Here is an 18,369-nt window from a genome sequence, read left to right on the forward strand (position 1 = left end):
CTGCACTGCGCATTATCAATGGTCAAGTTCCATGCGCAGTGACTGCATAACCGTCCTGTCTGGAAGCTTTCCTCATGTAGATGAGGTGAGCAATACAACTGAAAAAAAAACTAGAGAATATCTAATTGGAGGTAATTACTAATATTATTAATATTACACCTAGTACATATTGAAATCGGATCTTTGAGATAGGAATACCCCTTTAATGGTAGGCGAGATGTTCTTTTCCTGAAATTCTGTGCCCTTTTTTTCTCCACACATACCTTTGATCATTGTGGCCAAAGAGTTCTGTTTTACCTCATCGTTCCACAGGAACTTGTTCCCCAAATTTAGATGTTCTTTTGTATACTTCTGACACTGAATTTTATGGTGAGGACGCAGGAGAGGCTTTCTTCTGATGACTCTTCCACGAGGTCCATATTTGTGCAGGTGTCTCTGAACAGTAGAACAATGTACCGCAAATCCAGAGTCTGCTAAATTGCTAAATCTTTCTGGAGGTCTTTTGCAATCAAGCGGGGATTCTTATTTGCCTCTCTAGCGATCCTATGAACAGCTCTCACTGAAAATTTGCTTGGTCTTCTAGACCTTATCTTGACCTCCACTGTACCTGTTAACTAACATTTGTTAATTACATTTCAAATTGAAAAAAGCATTTTCCAGTTGCCCTTTCCTATCTTCTTTTAGCCTATTGCTGCTTTATGGGCCTCCACCATTTTCATTTTTCAGAGTGCTAGACAGCTGCTTAGAGGAACCCCTGGCTGCTAGTTTTTGGCACAATGTTAGAGGAGGTTGGGTTTTTATAAAGCTGGGAAATTTGCATCACCTGGCCTTTCCTAACGATGATAGTGAACAAGCCATAACCCAACAAGCTAGTTAAATTCTGAAACCTTGGTCAAAGTTATCTGAGCACACAAACTCCAAGGGTGTCCAAACTTTTGCATTGTCCCATTTTCCTCTTCCTGGCAAAACATGTTTTTTTCCCCTAATTTACAAAGGAAATGTGTCATCTTTACCTTTAGGCCTTTTAGAAATCATTTCATCTTCAATTTGCTTAACTGTTCACAATAAGTAATTTTGACCAGGGGTGCCCAAACTTTTACATGCCACACTATATATACTGTTATAAAAAGGTTAATACTCAGTGTCCATTACACCCTGTCCAGAACATTTATCACTCTCAAATTACTCATCTCTTCGGCTTTTTAAATATTTCATGCTCTCCTGACCTAATTTCTGCTCTAAAGGCTTCAGTGTGAAAAATTAAGGGTTTATCCACTGAGGATAGAGCTAGCACTCAGAAAAATACTGAATTTATTTGTTGTTTCATCCTTACACAACCTGAAAATAGAAAAAAAATAATTCTAAAAAGCCGGTCTGTAGGAAGTGCGCTGTAATCTCTCCTACTCTATATAAAGACACGCGGTAATAAAACGCTAAGGCATACAGAGGTGCACTGCTGCCATCTAGTGTCTGAGTGACAGAACGCAGGGTGTTCTGATTTTCTTTCCTAAAGGCCTTCTCCGCTTTAGAAAACCCATTTTTGCGTCCCCTATTAGGGAATTCCAGGTTATTACAGGGGCGTCCTCTGTTCGGAATTTTCATCTCTTAGCTTTTCATTTTACCCTTGAATTGAGAATTTTGAGAATGAGTGATCAATCCAGGAGGAGAAAAAAGCAGATTTCTCAGATAAGGTATATTACAAAGGTTGTTATTTTCACTATTTGATACTATTAACCCCTTCATAACCTTTAAGTTTTCCATTTTTTGGCGTTTCTGTTTTTCGCTCCCCTTCTTCCCAGAGCCATAACTTTTTCATTTTTTTTTTTAAGGCCGTGTGAGGGCTTGTTTTTTTTTGCGTGACGAGTTATACTTTTGAACGACACCATTGGCTTTACCATATTGTGGAACTGGAAAACGGGAAAAAAAAATCAAAGTGCGGTGAAACTGTAAAAAAGTGCAATTCCACAATTTTTTTTTTTTTATACCATGATCAATAAATGCTAAAACTGACCAGTCATTATGATTCTTCAGGTCATTATGAGTTTGCAGATACCAAACTTGTACAGGTTCTTTTTTACGTAAGTGATGAAAAAACAATCCAAAATGTGCAAAAGAAATAAAAAAGCTCCATTTTCCAAGACTTGTAGGCTGTAGCGTGTACATTTTTCAGGATCTGGGGCTGGATGAGGGCTTATTTTTTGCGTGCTGAGCTGCCATTTTTATTGATACCATTTTGGGGTGGATACAATGTTTTTATCGCCTGTTATTTTACCGATCGGATTCATTCTTTATATATTTTGATAGATTGGGCGATTTTGAATGCTGCAGCAATACCAAATATATGTATTTTTTATTTTGTTATATTAAATGGGGCAAAATGACGGAATTTGAACTTTTTATATTTTTCTAATTTTTAAAAACAGACCTATATGCGGGCTCAGCGCCAGAGACCGCATGGAGTTAAGGGACACAACCTACTGTATAACACATATATATATATGTATATATATATATATATATATATACATACAGTACAGACCAAAAGTTTGGACACACCTTCTCATTTAAAAAAAAATTCTGTATTTTCATGACTATGAAAATTGTACATTCACACTGAAGGCATCAAACTATGAATTAACACATGTGGAATTATATACTTAACAAAAAAGTGTGAAACAACTGAAGTTATGTCTTATATTCTAGGTTCTTCAAAGTAGCCACCTTTTGCTTTGATGACTGCTTTGCACACTCTTGGCATTCTCTTGATGAGCTTCAAGAGGTAGTCACCGGGAATGGTCTTCCAACAATCTTGAAGGAGTTCCCAGAGATGCTTAGCACTTTTTGGCCCTTTTGCCTTCACTCTGCAGTCCAGCTCACCCCAAACCATCTCGATTGGGTTCAGGTCTGGTGACTGTGGAGGCCAGGTCATCTGGCGTAGCACCCCATCACTCTCCTTCTTGGTCAAATAGCGCTTACACAGCCTGGAGGTGTGTTTGGGGTCGTTATCCTGTTGAAAAATAAATGATGGTCCAACTAAACGCAAATCGGAAGGAAGAGCATGCCGCTGCAAGATGCTGTTGTAGCCATGCTGGTTCAGTATGCCTTCAATTTTGAATAAATCCCCAACAGTGTCACCAGCAAAGCCCCCCACACCATCACACCTCCTCCTCCATGCTTCACGGTGGGAACCAGACATGTACAGTCCATCCGTTCACCTTTTCTGCGTCTCACAAAGACACCGTGGTTGGAACCAAAGTTCTCAAATTTGGACTCATCAGACCAAAGCACAGATTTCCACTGGTCTAATGTCCATTCCTTGTGTTCTTTATCCCAAACAAGTCTCTTCTGCTTGTTGCCTGTCCTTAGCAGTGGTTTCCTAGCAGCTATTTTACCATGAAGGCCTGCTGCACAAAGTCTTCTCTTAACAGTTGTTGTAGAGATATGTCTGCTGCTAGAACTCTGTGTGGCATTGACCTGGTCTCTAATCTGAGCTGCTGTTAACCTGCGATTTATGAGGCTGGTGACTCGGATAAACTTATCCTCAGAAGCAGAGGTGACTCTTGGTCTTCCTTTCCTGGGGCGGTCCTCATGTGAGCCAGTTTCTTTGTAGCACTTGATGGTTTTTGCAACTGCACTTTGGGACACTTTCAAAGTTTGCCCAATTTTTCGGACTGACTGACCTTCATTTCTTAAAGTAATGATGGCCACTCGTTTTTCTTTACTTAGCTTTTTTCTTGCCATAATACAAATTCTAACAGTCTATTCAGTAGGACTATCAGCTGTGTATCCACCAGACTTCTGCTCAACACAACTGATGGTCGCACCATTTATAAGGCAAGAAATCCCACTTATTAAACCTTACAAGTCACACCTGTGAAGTGAAAACCATTCCCGGTGACTACCTCTTGAAGCTCATCAAGAGAATGCTAAGAGTGTGCAAAGCAGTCATCAGAGCAAAAGGCAGGCTACTTTGAAGAACCTAGAATATAAGACATATTTTTAGTTGTTTCACACTTTTTTGTTAAGTTTATAATTCCACATGTGTTAATTCATAGTTTTGATGCCTTCAGTGTGAATTTACAATTTTCATAGTCATGAAAATACAGAAAAAATTTTAAATGAGGTGTGTCCAAACTTTTGGTCTGTACTGTATATATATATATATATATATATATATATATATATGTATATATATATATATATATATACATATATATATATATATATATATATATTATACAGTAGGTTGTGTCCCTTAACTTAAGAATCGGGCCACCATCTAGTATATATATATACAGTGGGGCAAAAAAGTATTTAGTCAGTCAGCAATAGTGCAAGTTCCACCACTTAAAAAGATGAGAGTCGTCTGTAATTTACATCATAGGTAGACCTCAACTATGGGAGACAAACTGAGAAATAAAAATCCAGAAAATCACATTGTCTGTTTTTTTAACAATTTATTTGCATATTAAGGTGGAAAATAAGTATTTGGTCAGAAACAAACAATCAAGATTTCTGGCTCTCACAGACCTGTAACTTCTTCTTTAAGAGTCTCCTCTTTCCTCCACTCATTACCTGTAGTAATGGCACCTGTTTAAACTTGTTATCAGTATAAAAAGACACCTGTGCACACCCTCAAACAGTGTGACTCCAAACTCCACTATGGTGAAGACCAAAGAGCTGTCAAAGGACACCAGAAACAAAATTGTAGCCCTGCACCAGGCTGGGAAGACTGAATCTGCAATAGCCAACCAGCTTGGAGTGAAGAAATCAACAGTGGGAGCAATAATTAGAAAATGGAAGACATACAAGACCACTGATAATCTCCCTCGATCTGGGGCTCCACGCAAAATCCCACCCCGTGGGGTCAGAATGATCACAAGAACGGTGAGCAAAAATCCAGGAAACCACGCAGAGGGACCTAGTGAATGAACTGCAGAGAGCTGGGACCAATGTAACAAGGCCTACCATAAGTAACACACTACACCACCATGGACTCAGATCCTGCAGTGCCAGACGTGTCCCAATGCTTAAGCCAGTACATGTCCGGGCCCGTCTGAAGTTTGCTAGAGAGCATTTGGATGATCCAGAGGAGTTTTGGGAGAATGTCCTACGGTCTGATGAAACCAAACTGGAACTGTTTGGTAGAAACACAACTTGTCGTGTTTAGAGGAAAAAGAATACTGAGTTGCATACATCAAACACCATACCTCCTGTAAAGCATGGTGGTGGAAACATCATGCTTTGGGGCTGTTTCGTCTTTGGGGCCAGGACGACTGATCCGGGTACATGAAAGAATGAATGGGGCCATGTATTGTGAGACTTTGAGTGCAAACCTCCTTCCATCAGCAAAGGCATTGAAGATGAAACGTGGCTGGGTCTTTCAACATGACAATGATCCAAAGCACACCACCAGGGCAACGAAGGAGTGGCTTCGTAAGAAGCATTTCAAGGTCCTGGAGTGGCCTAGCCAGTCTCCAGATCTCAACCCTATAGAAAACCTTTGGAGGGAGTTGAAAGTCCGTGTTGCCAAGCGAAAAGCCAAAAACATCACTGCTCTAGAGGAGATGTGCATGGAGGAATGGGCCAACATACCAACAACAGTGTGTGGCAACCTTGTGAAGACTTACAGAAAACGTTTGACCTCTGTCATTGCCAACAAAGGATATATTACAAAGTATTGAGATGAAATTTTGTTTCTGACCAAATACTTATTTTCCACCATAATATGCAAATAAAATGTTAAAAAAACAGACAATGTGATTTTCTGGATTTTTATTTCTCAGTTTGTCTCCCATAGTTGAGGTCTACCTATGATGTAAATTACAGACGACTCTCATCTTTTTAAGTGGTGGAACTTGCACTATTGCTGACTGACTAAATACTTTTTTGCCCCACTGTATATTGCCCAGTCACTTAGTATATTGCCCAGTCACGCAGTATATTGCCCAGCTACGTAGTATATTGCCCAGTCACGTAGTATATTGCCCAACCACGTAGTATATTGCCCAGTCACATAGTATATTGCCCAACCACGTAGTATATTGCCCAACCACGTAGTATATTGCCCAGCTACGTAGTATATTGCCCAGTCACGTAGTATATTGCCCAACCACGTAGTATATTGCCCAGTCACATAGTATATTGCCCAACCACGTAGTATATTGCCCAACCACGTAGTATATTGCCCAGTCACATAGTATATTGCCCAACCACGTAGTATATTGCCCAGTCACGTAGTATATTGCCCAGCCACGTAGTATATTGCCCAGCTACGTAGTATATTGCCCAGTCACGTAGTATATTGCCCAGTCACGTAGTATATTGCCCAGCCACGTAGTATATTGCCAAGCTACGTAGTATATGGCCCAGCCACCTAGTATATTGCCCAGTCACGTAGTATATTGCCCAGTCATGTAGTATATTGCCCAGTCACATAGTATATTGACCAGCCATGTAGTATATTGCCCAGCCACGTAGTATATTGCCCAGTTACGTAGTATATTGCCCAGCCACGTAGTATATTGCCCAGACACGTAGTATATTGCCCAGTTACGTAGTATATTGCCCAGCCACGTAGTATATTGCCCAGCCACGTAGTATATTGCCCAGCCATGTAGTATATTGCCCAGCCACGTAGTATATTGCCCAGACACGTAGTATATTGCCATGCTACGTAGAATATGGCTCAGCCACCTAGTATATTTCCCAGTCACGTAGTATATTGCCCAGTCATGTAGTATATTGCCCAGCCACGTAGTATATTGCCCAGTTACGTAGTATATTGCCCAGCCACATAGTATATTGCCCAGACACGTAGTATATTGCCCAGTTACGTAGTATATTGCCCAGCCACGTAGTATATTGCCCAGCCACGTAGTATATTGCCCAGCCACGGAGTATATTGCCCAGCCATGTAGTATATTGCCCAGCCACGTAGTATATTGGCCAGCCACGTAGTATATTGCCAAGCTACGTAGTATATGGCCCAGCCACCTAGTATATTGCCCAGTCACGTAGTATATTGCCCAGTCATGTAGTATATTGCCCAGTCACATAGTATATTGACCAGCCACGTAGTATATTGCCCAGTTACGTAGTATATTGCCCAGCCACGTAGTATATTGCCCAGACACGTAGTATATTGCCCAGTTACGTAGTATATTGCCCAGCCACGTAGTATATTGCCCAGCCACGTAGTATATTGCCCAGCCACGTAGTACATTGCCCAGCCATGTAGTATATTGCCCAGCCACGTAGTATATTGCCCAGACACGTAGTATATTGCCAAGCTACGTAGTATATGGCCCAGCCACCTAGTATATTGCCCAGTCACGTAGTATATTGCCCAGTCATGTAGTATATTGCCCAGTCACATAGTATATTGACCAGCCATGTAGTATATTGCCCAGCCACGTAGTATATTGCCCAGTTACGTAGTATATTGCCCAGCCACATAGTATATTGCCCAGACACGTAGTATATTGCCCAGTTACGTAGTATATTGCCCAGCCACGTAGTATATTGCCCAGCCACGTAGTATATTGCCCAGCCATGTAGTATATTGCCCAGCCACGTAGTATATTGCCCAGACACGTAGTATATTGCCAAGCTACGTAGTATATGGCCCAGCCACCTAGTATATTGCCCAGTCACATAGTATATTGCCCAGTCATGTAGTATATTGCCCAGTCACATAGTATATTGACCAGCCATGTAGTATATTGCCCAGCCACGTAGTATATTGCCCAGTTACTTAGTATATTGCCCAGCCACATAGTATATTGCCCAGACACGTAGTATATTGCCCAGTTACGTAGTATATTGCCCAGCCACGTAGTATATTGCCCAGCCATGTAGTATATTGCCCAGCCACGTAGTATATTGCCCAGCCACATAGTATATTGCCAAGCTACGTAGTATATGGCCCAGCCACCTAGTAGATTGCCCAGTCACGTAGTATATTGCCCAGCCATGTAGTATATTGCCCAGCCACGTAGTATATTGCCCAGTCACATAGTATATTGCCCAGCCACGTAGTATATTGCCCAGTCACGTAGTATATTGCCCAGCCATGTAGTATATTGCCCAGCCATGTAGTATATTGCCCAGCCACGTAGTATATTTCCCAGCCCACATAGTATATTGCCCAGCCACCTAGTATATTGCCCAGTCACGTAGTATATTGCCCAGCCATGTAGTATATTGCCCAGCCATGTAGTATATTGCCCAGCCATGTAGTATATTGCCCAGCCATGTAGTATATTGCCCAGCCATGTAGTATATTGCCCAGTCACATAGTATATTGCCCAGCCATGTAGTATATTGCCCAGTCACGTAGTATATTGCCCAGTCACGTAGTATATTGCCCAGCCATGTAGTATATTGCCATGCCATGTTGTATATTGCCATGCCATGTAGTATATTGCCCAGCCACGTAGTATATTGCCCAGCCCACATAGTATATTGCCCAGCCATGTAGTATATTGCCCAGTCACGTAGTATATTGTCCAGCCATGTAGTATATTGCCCAACCATGTAGTATATTGCCCAGTCACGTAGTATATTGCCCAGCCATGTAGTATATTGCCCAACCATGTAGTATATTGCCCAGTCACGTAGTATATTGCTCAGCCATGTAGTATATTGCCCAGTCACATAGTATATTGCACAGCCATGTAGTATATTGCCCAGCCATGTAGTATATTGCCCAGCGATGTAGTATATTGCCCAGCCACGTAGTATATTGCCCAGCCACGTAGTATATTGCCCAGCCACGTAGTATATTGCCCAGCCACATAGTATATTGCCCAGTCACGTAGTATATTGCCCAGCCACGTAGTATATTGCACAGCGACGTAGTATACAGCACAGAGCCGCGTAGTATACAGCACAGAGCCGCGTAGTATACAGCACAGAGCCATGTAGTATACTGCCCAGTGACGTAGTATATTGCCCAGTCACGTAGTATATTGCCCAGCCACGTAGTATATTGCCCAGCCACGTAGTATATTGCCCAGTCACGTAGTATATTGCCCAGCCACGTAGTATATTGCCCAGTCACGTAGTATATTGCCCAGCCACGTAGTATATTGCCCAGCCACGTAGTATATTGCCCAACCAAGTAGTATATTGCCCAGCCACGTAGTATATTGCCCAGCTACATAGTATATTGCCCAGCCACGTAGTATTTACACCTCATATATGTGTATGTATGTACGTGTCATAGATCGTGAAAGGGTTAATTTATAAAATAAAAATGAAAATGATGGTTGCTTTTTATGAGAATTAGAAGTCAGTCTCCATAATTAGGGGTTTCCATCCATCTGGGATTACTCTCCTTAGTAAGGCTAGGTTCACAGTGCTATCCATTTAACGCATCCGTTAAACGAATGCTCTAACGTTGCTACCCATATTCACTTTTTTCTTCAATAGCGCTAACACATGCGCTAACGCATGGTAGCATTGCGTTAGCATGCATTAGTAACAGATGTCTATGCACAGCAAACGCGTCGGTTCGCTGTGCATTAGACCTAATATACCCGAAAATGCGGTAGACCACGTTCGAGGGTGTGTCATGATAATGGATGGCAATAGGTGCGTTAACGTATCCGTTACATTGCGTTAGTGCCGCTTAGTAACTGATCCATTAAATGGATGGCACCTAACACGATGCGAACCTAGCCTTAGGGGTTAAGACTCATAGAATGTTAGAGTTGGAAGGGACCTCCTGGGTCATCGTGTCCAACCACCTGCTCAATGCAGGAGTCACTAAACCATCTCAGACAGATGTCTGTCCAGCCTCTGTTTGAAAACTTCCATTGAAGGAGAATTCAACACCTCTCGTGGCAGCCTATTCCACTCAATGTTACCCTCACTGTCAAAAACGTTTTGTCTAATATCTAATCTGTATGTTCTCCCTTTCAGTTTCATTCCATTGCTTCTTGTGTTTCCATGTGCAAATGAGAATAAAAGGAAGGTCCCTCTACACTGTGACAGCCCTTCAGATATTTGTAGACTGCTGGTGCCCAGAACTGGACAAAGTATTCCACATGAGGCCTGACCAAGGAGAAGTAGAGGGGGATAATTACTTCACATAATCTAGACTCTATGCTTCTCTTAATACATCTTAGAACTGTATTTGCCTTTTTTGCTGCTGCATCACACTGTTGACTCATGTGCAGTCTGTGATCTATTAGTATACCTAAGTCTTTTTCACAGGTGCTGTTGCTTAGTTCTATTCCTTCCATTCTGTAATTTTCATTTTTCTTGCCCAGATGTAGAATCTTGCATTTCTCCCTGTTGCATACCATTCTGTTAGTCGCTGGCAATTGTTCAAGCTTATCTAGATCCTTCTGAATCCTTTCTTTGTCTTCTCTATTGTTAGCTATCCATAGTCTGCCAATTTGATCAGTTTACCTTCAGTTCCCTTATCTAGATGATTTATAGAAATGTAGAACAACACTGGGGCCAGGACAGAGCCTTGTGGTCACCACTTGAAACGCCTTACCAGTTAGATGTGCAACCGTTTATTACCACTCTTTAAAGGGCACCTGTCACCCCGAAAATCGCGGGTGAGGTAAGCCCACCGGCATCAGGGGCTTATCTACAGCATTCTGTAATGCTGTAGATAAGCCCCCGATGTTACCTGAAAAAGGAGAAAAAGACGTTATATTATACTCACCCAGGGGCGGTCCCGCTGCTGGTCAGGTCGGATGGGCGTCTCCGGTCCGCTGCGGCGCCTCCTATCTTCTTTCCATGACATCCTCTTCTGATCTTCAGCCACGGCTCCGGCGCAGGCGTACTTTGCTCTGCCCTGTTGAGGGCAGACAAAGTACTGCAGTGCGCAGGCGCCGGGCCTCTGACCTTTCCGGCGCCTGCGCACTGCAGTACTATCCTCTGCCCTCAACAGGGCAGAGCAAAGTACGCCTGCGCCGGAGCCGTGGCTGAAGATCAGAAGATGACGTCTTGTAATGAAGATAGGAGGCGCCGCAGCGGACCAGAGACGCCCATCCGACCTGACCAGCAGCGGGACCGCCCCTGGGTAAGTATAATATAACGTCTTTTTCTCCTTTTTCAGGTAACATCGGGGGCTTATCTACAGCATTACAGAATGCTGTAGATAAGCCCCTGATGCCGGTGGGCTTACCTCACCCGCGATTTTCGGGGTGACAGGTGCCCTTTAAGTACTGAGCCAGTTATGAATCCACCTAACCGTATGCATCAATTTAGATGCCAGGAACGCCTTCCTCCCAATCACCTGCCTTAGACAAGAAGGAGAACTTGTTAGTTTCCAGAGTGAGAAGCAATGCAAGACACAAATGTGGGAAAGAGATTAGCCCTCCACGTGACACTTCTGTACTGCAGAGGCCATCAAGGTCAATGTTTCTGGTCGAGGCCATCAAGGTTAATGTTTCTGATCACAGTTGCCTTCACTGTGGTGGGGCTATCACAAACAGTCTGAAAGAGAAGTGTGAGCCTCTCATACCTCTATTTGTAAAAGGGTGTTTCTCCCTGGAAAAAAAAAATATTAAAAAGAGTGAAAAAAAAGGATTTTATCTTTATTATTTTTACAGGGAACCTCGGAAAGTCATTCTGCACAAAGGCTCCACGGGACTTGGCTTTAATATTGTCGGTGGAGAGGATGGAGAAGGAATTTTCATCTCTTTTATCCTAGCAGGAGGACCTGCAGATCTGAGCGGGGAGCTGCAGAGAGGAGACCAGATTATATCAGTATGTACTGTCATTAATGCAGCCCACTTATACATGACCCCTGTATTGATTATTCCCATCAGTTTATGTGTCTTGTCGTTCTGATAGAATTGAGTTCTTTGGGCACTGAGTTCCTGCTGAGATTGTGCAATCAATCTGAAAAAAATAGAGCTGCAGTGTAAAGTATAGAAGAAAGTTCACAACACAAGGGATCTTCAATTCCAGTCTCCTTGATTCGGCCCCTTAGAGTTCTGAATTATACCAGTCATTTCTAAAGGAAAATGTCAGTACATCTATCTATGAGCTGAATCTCAATAGAACGTGGGTCAGACAGCAATTCATGGATTCAAAAGACAAAAGTCGTTCTACAAAAAGGAACTGCCTGGAACTAAGTGAATCAGATCGTTAATAGGGTGCTAGGATGCTGTCGTCCCCCACTGATTCTTTTTCCGCACTGAAACAAGACGTCATCAGGTGATGGTGATAGAAGCAGGGTGAGTGACAGCAGCACTACACCAAAGCTTCTATCACCACCAGGGCTAGACTAGGACAAAAAAATCAGTCCTGGCACAGTAACTGCACTCCACATACTACAACACTCACCACAGCGCCGTTTACATGGTGCTCTTCAAAGCTCCTTTTCTTGGGATTGTGGGGATCACAATGTTCAGATCCCCAGAATACAGGTGATAACTTTCAAACTTGGGATAATCCATTTAAACATGCTGTTTAAGATTTATTTTTATTTTACCATAGGAATGTAGAAAATAATTTCCCAATAATGTTCCTCTTGGATACCAACGCTGCCTCTCCGACAACTGGACAGGATAAGTGGTACAGTGCAGTGTATACATACAAGACTGTCAAGCTCTGACGGTATTCGGTAAAGACGTGGGGCCTCAAACTGTCCATGGAACTGGGATCCTAACTATCTATGACCCAGGGATACTTTTGAAGGTAGAGAGGCCCGAGTCTCCAACCTTATTATGCTCCTGTTAAACCCCGATTTCTCCCCTCCATCACTGCATGTTACAGGGTATATACACTAGATTCCTTGATAGGGCGTTCATCCAGGGAACTAGTCTGATTGCTGTATGTGGAGTCGGGAAGGAATTTTTTTCCCCAATGTGGAACTTACTCTTGCCACATGGGGTTTTTATTGCCTTCCTCTGGATCAACATGTTAGGGCATGTTAGGTTAGGATATGGGTTGAACTAGATGGATTTAAAGTCTTCTTTCAACCTTAATAACTATGATACTATGAGGGATGGGACAGAAGTGTAAGGTAAACAAGACACAAAGCCAAAACCGGGATAACAAAAAACCTCTGTCATACAAAAGCACTAACCAACAATAGGGAAGAGGATAGGGACAGGAAGGAATGAACTAACTGAGATCATGGACAAGGAGATGAACACACACGTACTACAGCAAACCACAGATCACTACTACAACTCCACTCCAACCACAGCACAGGAAGACAAATCTTTCACTGGCAGGGACAAGAAGGTCTGACCAGATTTTATAGGAAGAGGTAATGACCAGATCAGAAGCAGCTAAGATGCATGTCTCTGACCAGCACAGAAAAGGTCGTTAACCTCTTCAGCACCGGAGGAAACTTAATCCATTTACTATGGGACACAAAACATACCATCTCTAATGAAGACCTGCGATTCATTACCCAACGTGACTGTCTAACTCCAGGTCTTCCGGGGGGACATGACACCCTCCTGATAAGGACAGTAGAAGTGGTACTGTGCAATGTATATATACAGAATAAAACAGATACTGAGGATTACACCCGTATATAGGACAGGTGAAGTCGTACTGTGCAGTATTTGTATACTGAATAAGGCCACAATCACACTAGCAGTATTTGGTCAGTATTTTACATCAGTATCTGTAAGCCAAAATCAGGAGTGGAATAGTCAGAGGAAAAGTATCATAGAAGCACATCACCGCATCTGTATTTATCACCGACTCCTGGTTTTGGCTTATAAATACTGAGATAAAATACTGACCAAATACTGCTAGTGTAAACGTTGCCTAATACAGATACTGAGAATTACACCCAGTATACAGGCCAGGAGAAGTGGTACTGTGTAGTGTATATATACAGAATAATACAGATGCTGAGAATTAGGCCAGCGTCACACTACCGTAGAATACGGGCGAGTGCTATGCGAGAAAACATTGCATAGCACTCGGACCAGTGTTAATCTATGGGGCAGCTCACATCACCATTATTTTCTCAGCCATTTTCGGTCATGCATGTAAAATAGCATCACGCTGTGATTGTCACCAAGACTCGGCCAAGACTCGCCAATGCAAGCCTCTGGATGCGAGAAAAAAAATCGCACAGCATTCCGACCATGCGAGTACTGTCCGATTTTTAGGGTATGTGCCCACACTGCAGATTTTGCTGCGGATTTTTCCGCAGCGGATTTGGAAAATCCGCAGTGCAAAACCACTGCGGTTTTCACTGCGGATTTTATTGCGGTTTCTTCTGCTGATTTTCAACTGAAGTTTCCTATTGGTGCAGTTGTAAAACCGCTGCGGAATCCGCACAAAGAATGGACATGCTGCGGAAAATAATCCGCAGCGTTTTCCGCGCGGATTTTTCCGCAGCATGTGCACAGCGTTTTTTTTTTCCCACAGGTTTACATGGTACTGTAAACTTAGGGAAAACTGCTGCGGATCCTCAGCGTCAAATCCGCTGCGGATCTGCAGCAAAATCCGCAGCGTGTGCACATACCCTTATGCATCAGTGCCCTTCTGCATACAGTAAAATCACATTGACAGTTTAGAATATTATAGATATATACACAGAATACATAGATATACAGTATATATGTCAGTGGCACCCACATGTATATATGTACAGTACAGACCAAAAGTTTGGACACACCATCTCATTTAAAGATGTTTCTTTATTTTCATGACTATGGAAATTGTACATTCACACTGAAGGCATCAAAACTATGAATTAACACATGTGGAATTATATACCGTATATACTCGAGTATAAGCCAACCCGAGTATAAGCCGACCCCCCTAATTTTGCCACAAAAAACTGGGAAAACCTAATGACTCGAGTATAAGCCTAGGGTGGAAAATGCAGCAGCTACCGGTAAATTTCAAAAGTAAAAATAGATACCAATAAAAGTAAAATTAATTGAGACATCAGTAGGTTAAGTGTTTTTGAATATCCATATTGAATGCAGGAGCCCCATATAATGCTCCATAAAGTTTGATGGGCCCCATTAGATGCTCCATATTAAAATATGCCCCATATAATCCTGCATAAAGGGTAATAAGGGCCCCATAAGATGCTCCATAGACACATTTGCCCAATATAATGCTGCACAAACGTTATGGCCCCATAAGATGCTCCATACAGACACTGCCCCTTATAATGCTGCACAAACGTTATGGCCCCATAAGATGCTCCATACAGTCACTTGCCCCATATGCTGTGGCTGCGATAAAAAAAAAAAATCCGAAGCAGCAGAAAAAAGCGGCACTCACCATTTCATCGTAGTGAATTTCTTTAATGTGTCAAGAGTCCATTTACAGGCGTTCCATAAAACACAACTGGTGGCTGTAGGCGGTGGGGGTGCGGGGAGAGTGGAGTGGACACTCTCTCCCCGCACCCCCACCGCCTACAGCCACCAGTTGTGTTTTATGGAACGCCTGTAAATGGACTCTTGACACATTAAAGAAATTCACTACGATGAAATGGTGAGTGCCGCTTTTTTCTGCTGCTTCGGATCAAATGATTGCTTTACCGTGAAGGTTTTTCAAAGCGCTGCACCTCCATGTTTGGTAGTGTGATTACCGCATGCTGTGGGTTTACAAGGGAACTGACTTTTTCACGCACCCAATTTGAGCTGTAAGTCTTCCTGGTGCCATTAATTTTTAAAGTCTGTGAAAAAAAAAATCACATACTCACCTCTCCGTCGCTCAGGACCCCGGCACTTTCACCTGCTCCTCGTTCGGGTGCAGCTCCGTCTAGCACTGACGTTCAGCAGAGGGCGCGCACTGACAACGTCACCGCACCCTCTGACCTGAGCGTCACAGCCAGAGGACGCTGATGACGGAGCTGCACCGAAACGAGGAGAGGTAAATATCGCGCAGCGCTGCGCTCCCCCTCCCCGTATACTCACTTGCTCCTGGTGCGGTGCAGTCCCTGCTTCTCCCGGCGCTGCATATTTTTCCTGTATTGAGCGGTCACCGTTACCGCTCATTACAGTAATGAATATGCGGCTCCACCCCTATGGGAGATGGAGCCGCATATTCATTACTGTTATGAGTGACCGCTCACTACAGGAAGAATATGCAGCGCTAGAACAATCAGGGACGTGCAGGGACCGCGCCAGGAGTAGGTGAGTATAATTAGATAGCCCCCGCTCCCCCTCCCCTGCTGACCCCTGGGTATGACTCGAGTATAAGCCGAGAGGGGGACTTTCAGCCCCAAAAAATGGGCTGAAAATCTCGGCTTATACTCGAGTATATACGGTACTTAACAAAAAAGTGTGAAACAACTGAAATTATGTCTTATATTCTAGGTTCTTCAAAGTAGCCACCTTTTGCTTTGATGACTGCTTTGCACACTCTTGACATTCTCTTGATGAGCTTCAAGAGGTAGTCACCGGAAATGGTCTTCCAACAATCTTAAAGGAGTTCCCAGAGAAGCTTAGCACTTGTTGGTCCTTTTGCCTTCACTCTGCGGTCTAGCTCACCCCAAACCATCTCGATTAGGTTCAGGTCTGGTGACTGTAGAGGCCAGGTCATCTGGCGTAGCACCAATCACTCTCCTTCTTGGTCAAATAGCCCTTACACAGTCTGGAGGTGTGTTTGGGGTAATTATCCTGTTGAAAAATAAATGATGGTCCAACTAAACGCAAACCGGATGGAATAGCATGCCACTGCAAGATGCTGTGGTAGCCATGCTGGTTCAGTATGCCTTCAATTTTGCATAAATCCCCAACAGTGTCACCAGCAAAGCACACCCACACCATCACACCTCCTCCTCCATGCTTCACGGTGGGAACCAGGCATATAGAGTCCATCCGTTCACCTTTTCTGCATCACACAAAGACACGGTGGTTGGAACCAAAGATCTCAAATTTGAACTCATCAGACCAAAGCACAGATTTCCACCTGTCTAATTAGTCCATTCCTTGTGTTCTTTAGCCCAAAAAAGTCTGTTCTGCTTGTTGCCTGTCCTTAGCAGTGGTTTCCTAGCAGCTATTTTACCATGAAGGCCTGCTGCACAAAGTCTCCTCTTAACAGTTGTTGTAGAGATGTGTCTGCTGCTAGAACTCTGTGTGGCATTGACCTGGTCTCTAATCTGAGCTGCTGTTAACCTGCGATTTCTGAGGCTGGTGACTCGGATACACTTATCCTCAGAAGCAGAGGTGACTCTTGGTCTTCCTTTCCTGGGGGGGTCCTCATGTGAGCCAGTTTCTTTGTAGCGCTTGATGGTTTTTGCAGCTGCGCTTGGGGACACTTTCAAAGTTTTCCCAATTTTTCTGACTGACTGACCTTCATTTCTTAAAGTAATGATGGCCACTCATTTTTCTTAGCTGCTTTTTTCTTGCCATAATACAAATTCTAACAGTCTATTCAGTAGGACTATCAGCTGTGTATCCACCAGACTTCTGCTCAATACAACTGATGGTCCCAACCCCATTTATAAGGCAAGAAATCCCACTTGTTAAACCTGACAGGGCACACCTGTGAAGTGAAAACTACTCCCGGTGACTACCTCTTGAAGCTCATCAAGAGAATGCCAAGACTGTTCAAAGCAGATATCAAAACAAAAGGTGGCTACTTTGAAGAACCTAGAATATAAGACATATTTTCAGTTGTCTCACACTTTTTTGTTAAGCATATAATTCCACATGTGTTAATTCATAGTTTTGATGCCTTCAGTGTGAATTTACAATTTTCATAGTCATGAAAATACAGAAAAATCTTTAAATGAGAAGGTGTGTCCAAATTTTTGGTCTGTACTGTATATATATTACATAGATAGATAGATAGATAGATAGAAGAGAAGAGAAGCCGGCAATTCATCTGCTGTGTACTGTAAAATCATTGCAGGAGCCAAAAGGATAGAAGAGTTGGATTACATACAGTAAATATAAATAGAATGGGTAGATAAACAGATGTCTGTGACAAATAAAATTAGTACAGTGCAGCTTACTGTACATATATTTAATTAATGAAAGTTTATATTTTGGAAAAAAAATGGTGTGGGCTCCTGCGCAATTTTCTTAACCAGCAGAGGGAAAGCCGATGGCTGGAGGACGATGTTTATAGCCTGGGAAGGGGGTAATACCCATGGAGCTTCCTAGGCTAATAATATCAGCTTACAACTGTATACTTAGCTTTTACTGGCTATTAAAACAGGGTACCCTAAAAAATATGACGTAGGGTCCCCCTGTAATTAATAACCAGCAAAGGCTATGAAGACAGCTTCAGGCTGATATTAATAGCCTAAGAAGGGGCCATGGATACTGCCCCCCAGGCTAAAAACATCAGCTCTCAGCCACCCAGGAAAAGACACATCTCTAAGATGCGCCAATTCTGGCACTTAGCCTCGCTCTTCCCACTTGCCCTGTAGCGATGGCATGTGGGATGATAGATGGG

General features: G+C 43.0%; 1 protein-coding gene across 4 annotated transcripts in view; it reads left to right on the plus strand.

The window, feature by feature from the left end:
* Positions 1-18,369, plus strand: part of DLG2 (discs large MAGUK scaffold protein 2) — a 1,534,662-nt gene that overhangs the window by 1,107,335 nt on the left and 408,958 nt on the right. For all 4 annotated transcript variants that reach the window (XM_069759326.1, XM_069759327.1, XM_069759329.1 and 1 more), the window contains one exon: positions 11,577-11,733. In XM_069759326.1, coding sequence (XP_069615427.1) covers positions 11,577-11,733 — 157 coding nt within the window. The remainder of the gene's footprint in view (positions 1-11,576; positions 11,734-18,369) is intronic.

The sequence above is a fragment of the Ranitomeya imitator genome, chromosome 3, assembly GCF_032444005.1.
Source record: "Ranitomeya imitator isolate aRanImi1 chromosome 3, aRanImi1.pri, whole genome shotgun sequence".
Lineage (NCBI taxonomy): Eukaryota > Metazoa > Chordata > Amphibia > Anura > Dendrobatidae > Ranitomeya > Ranitomeya imitator.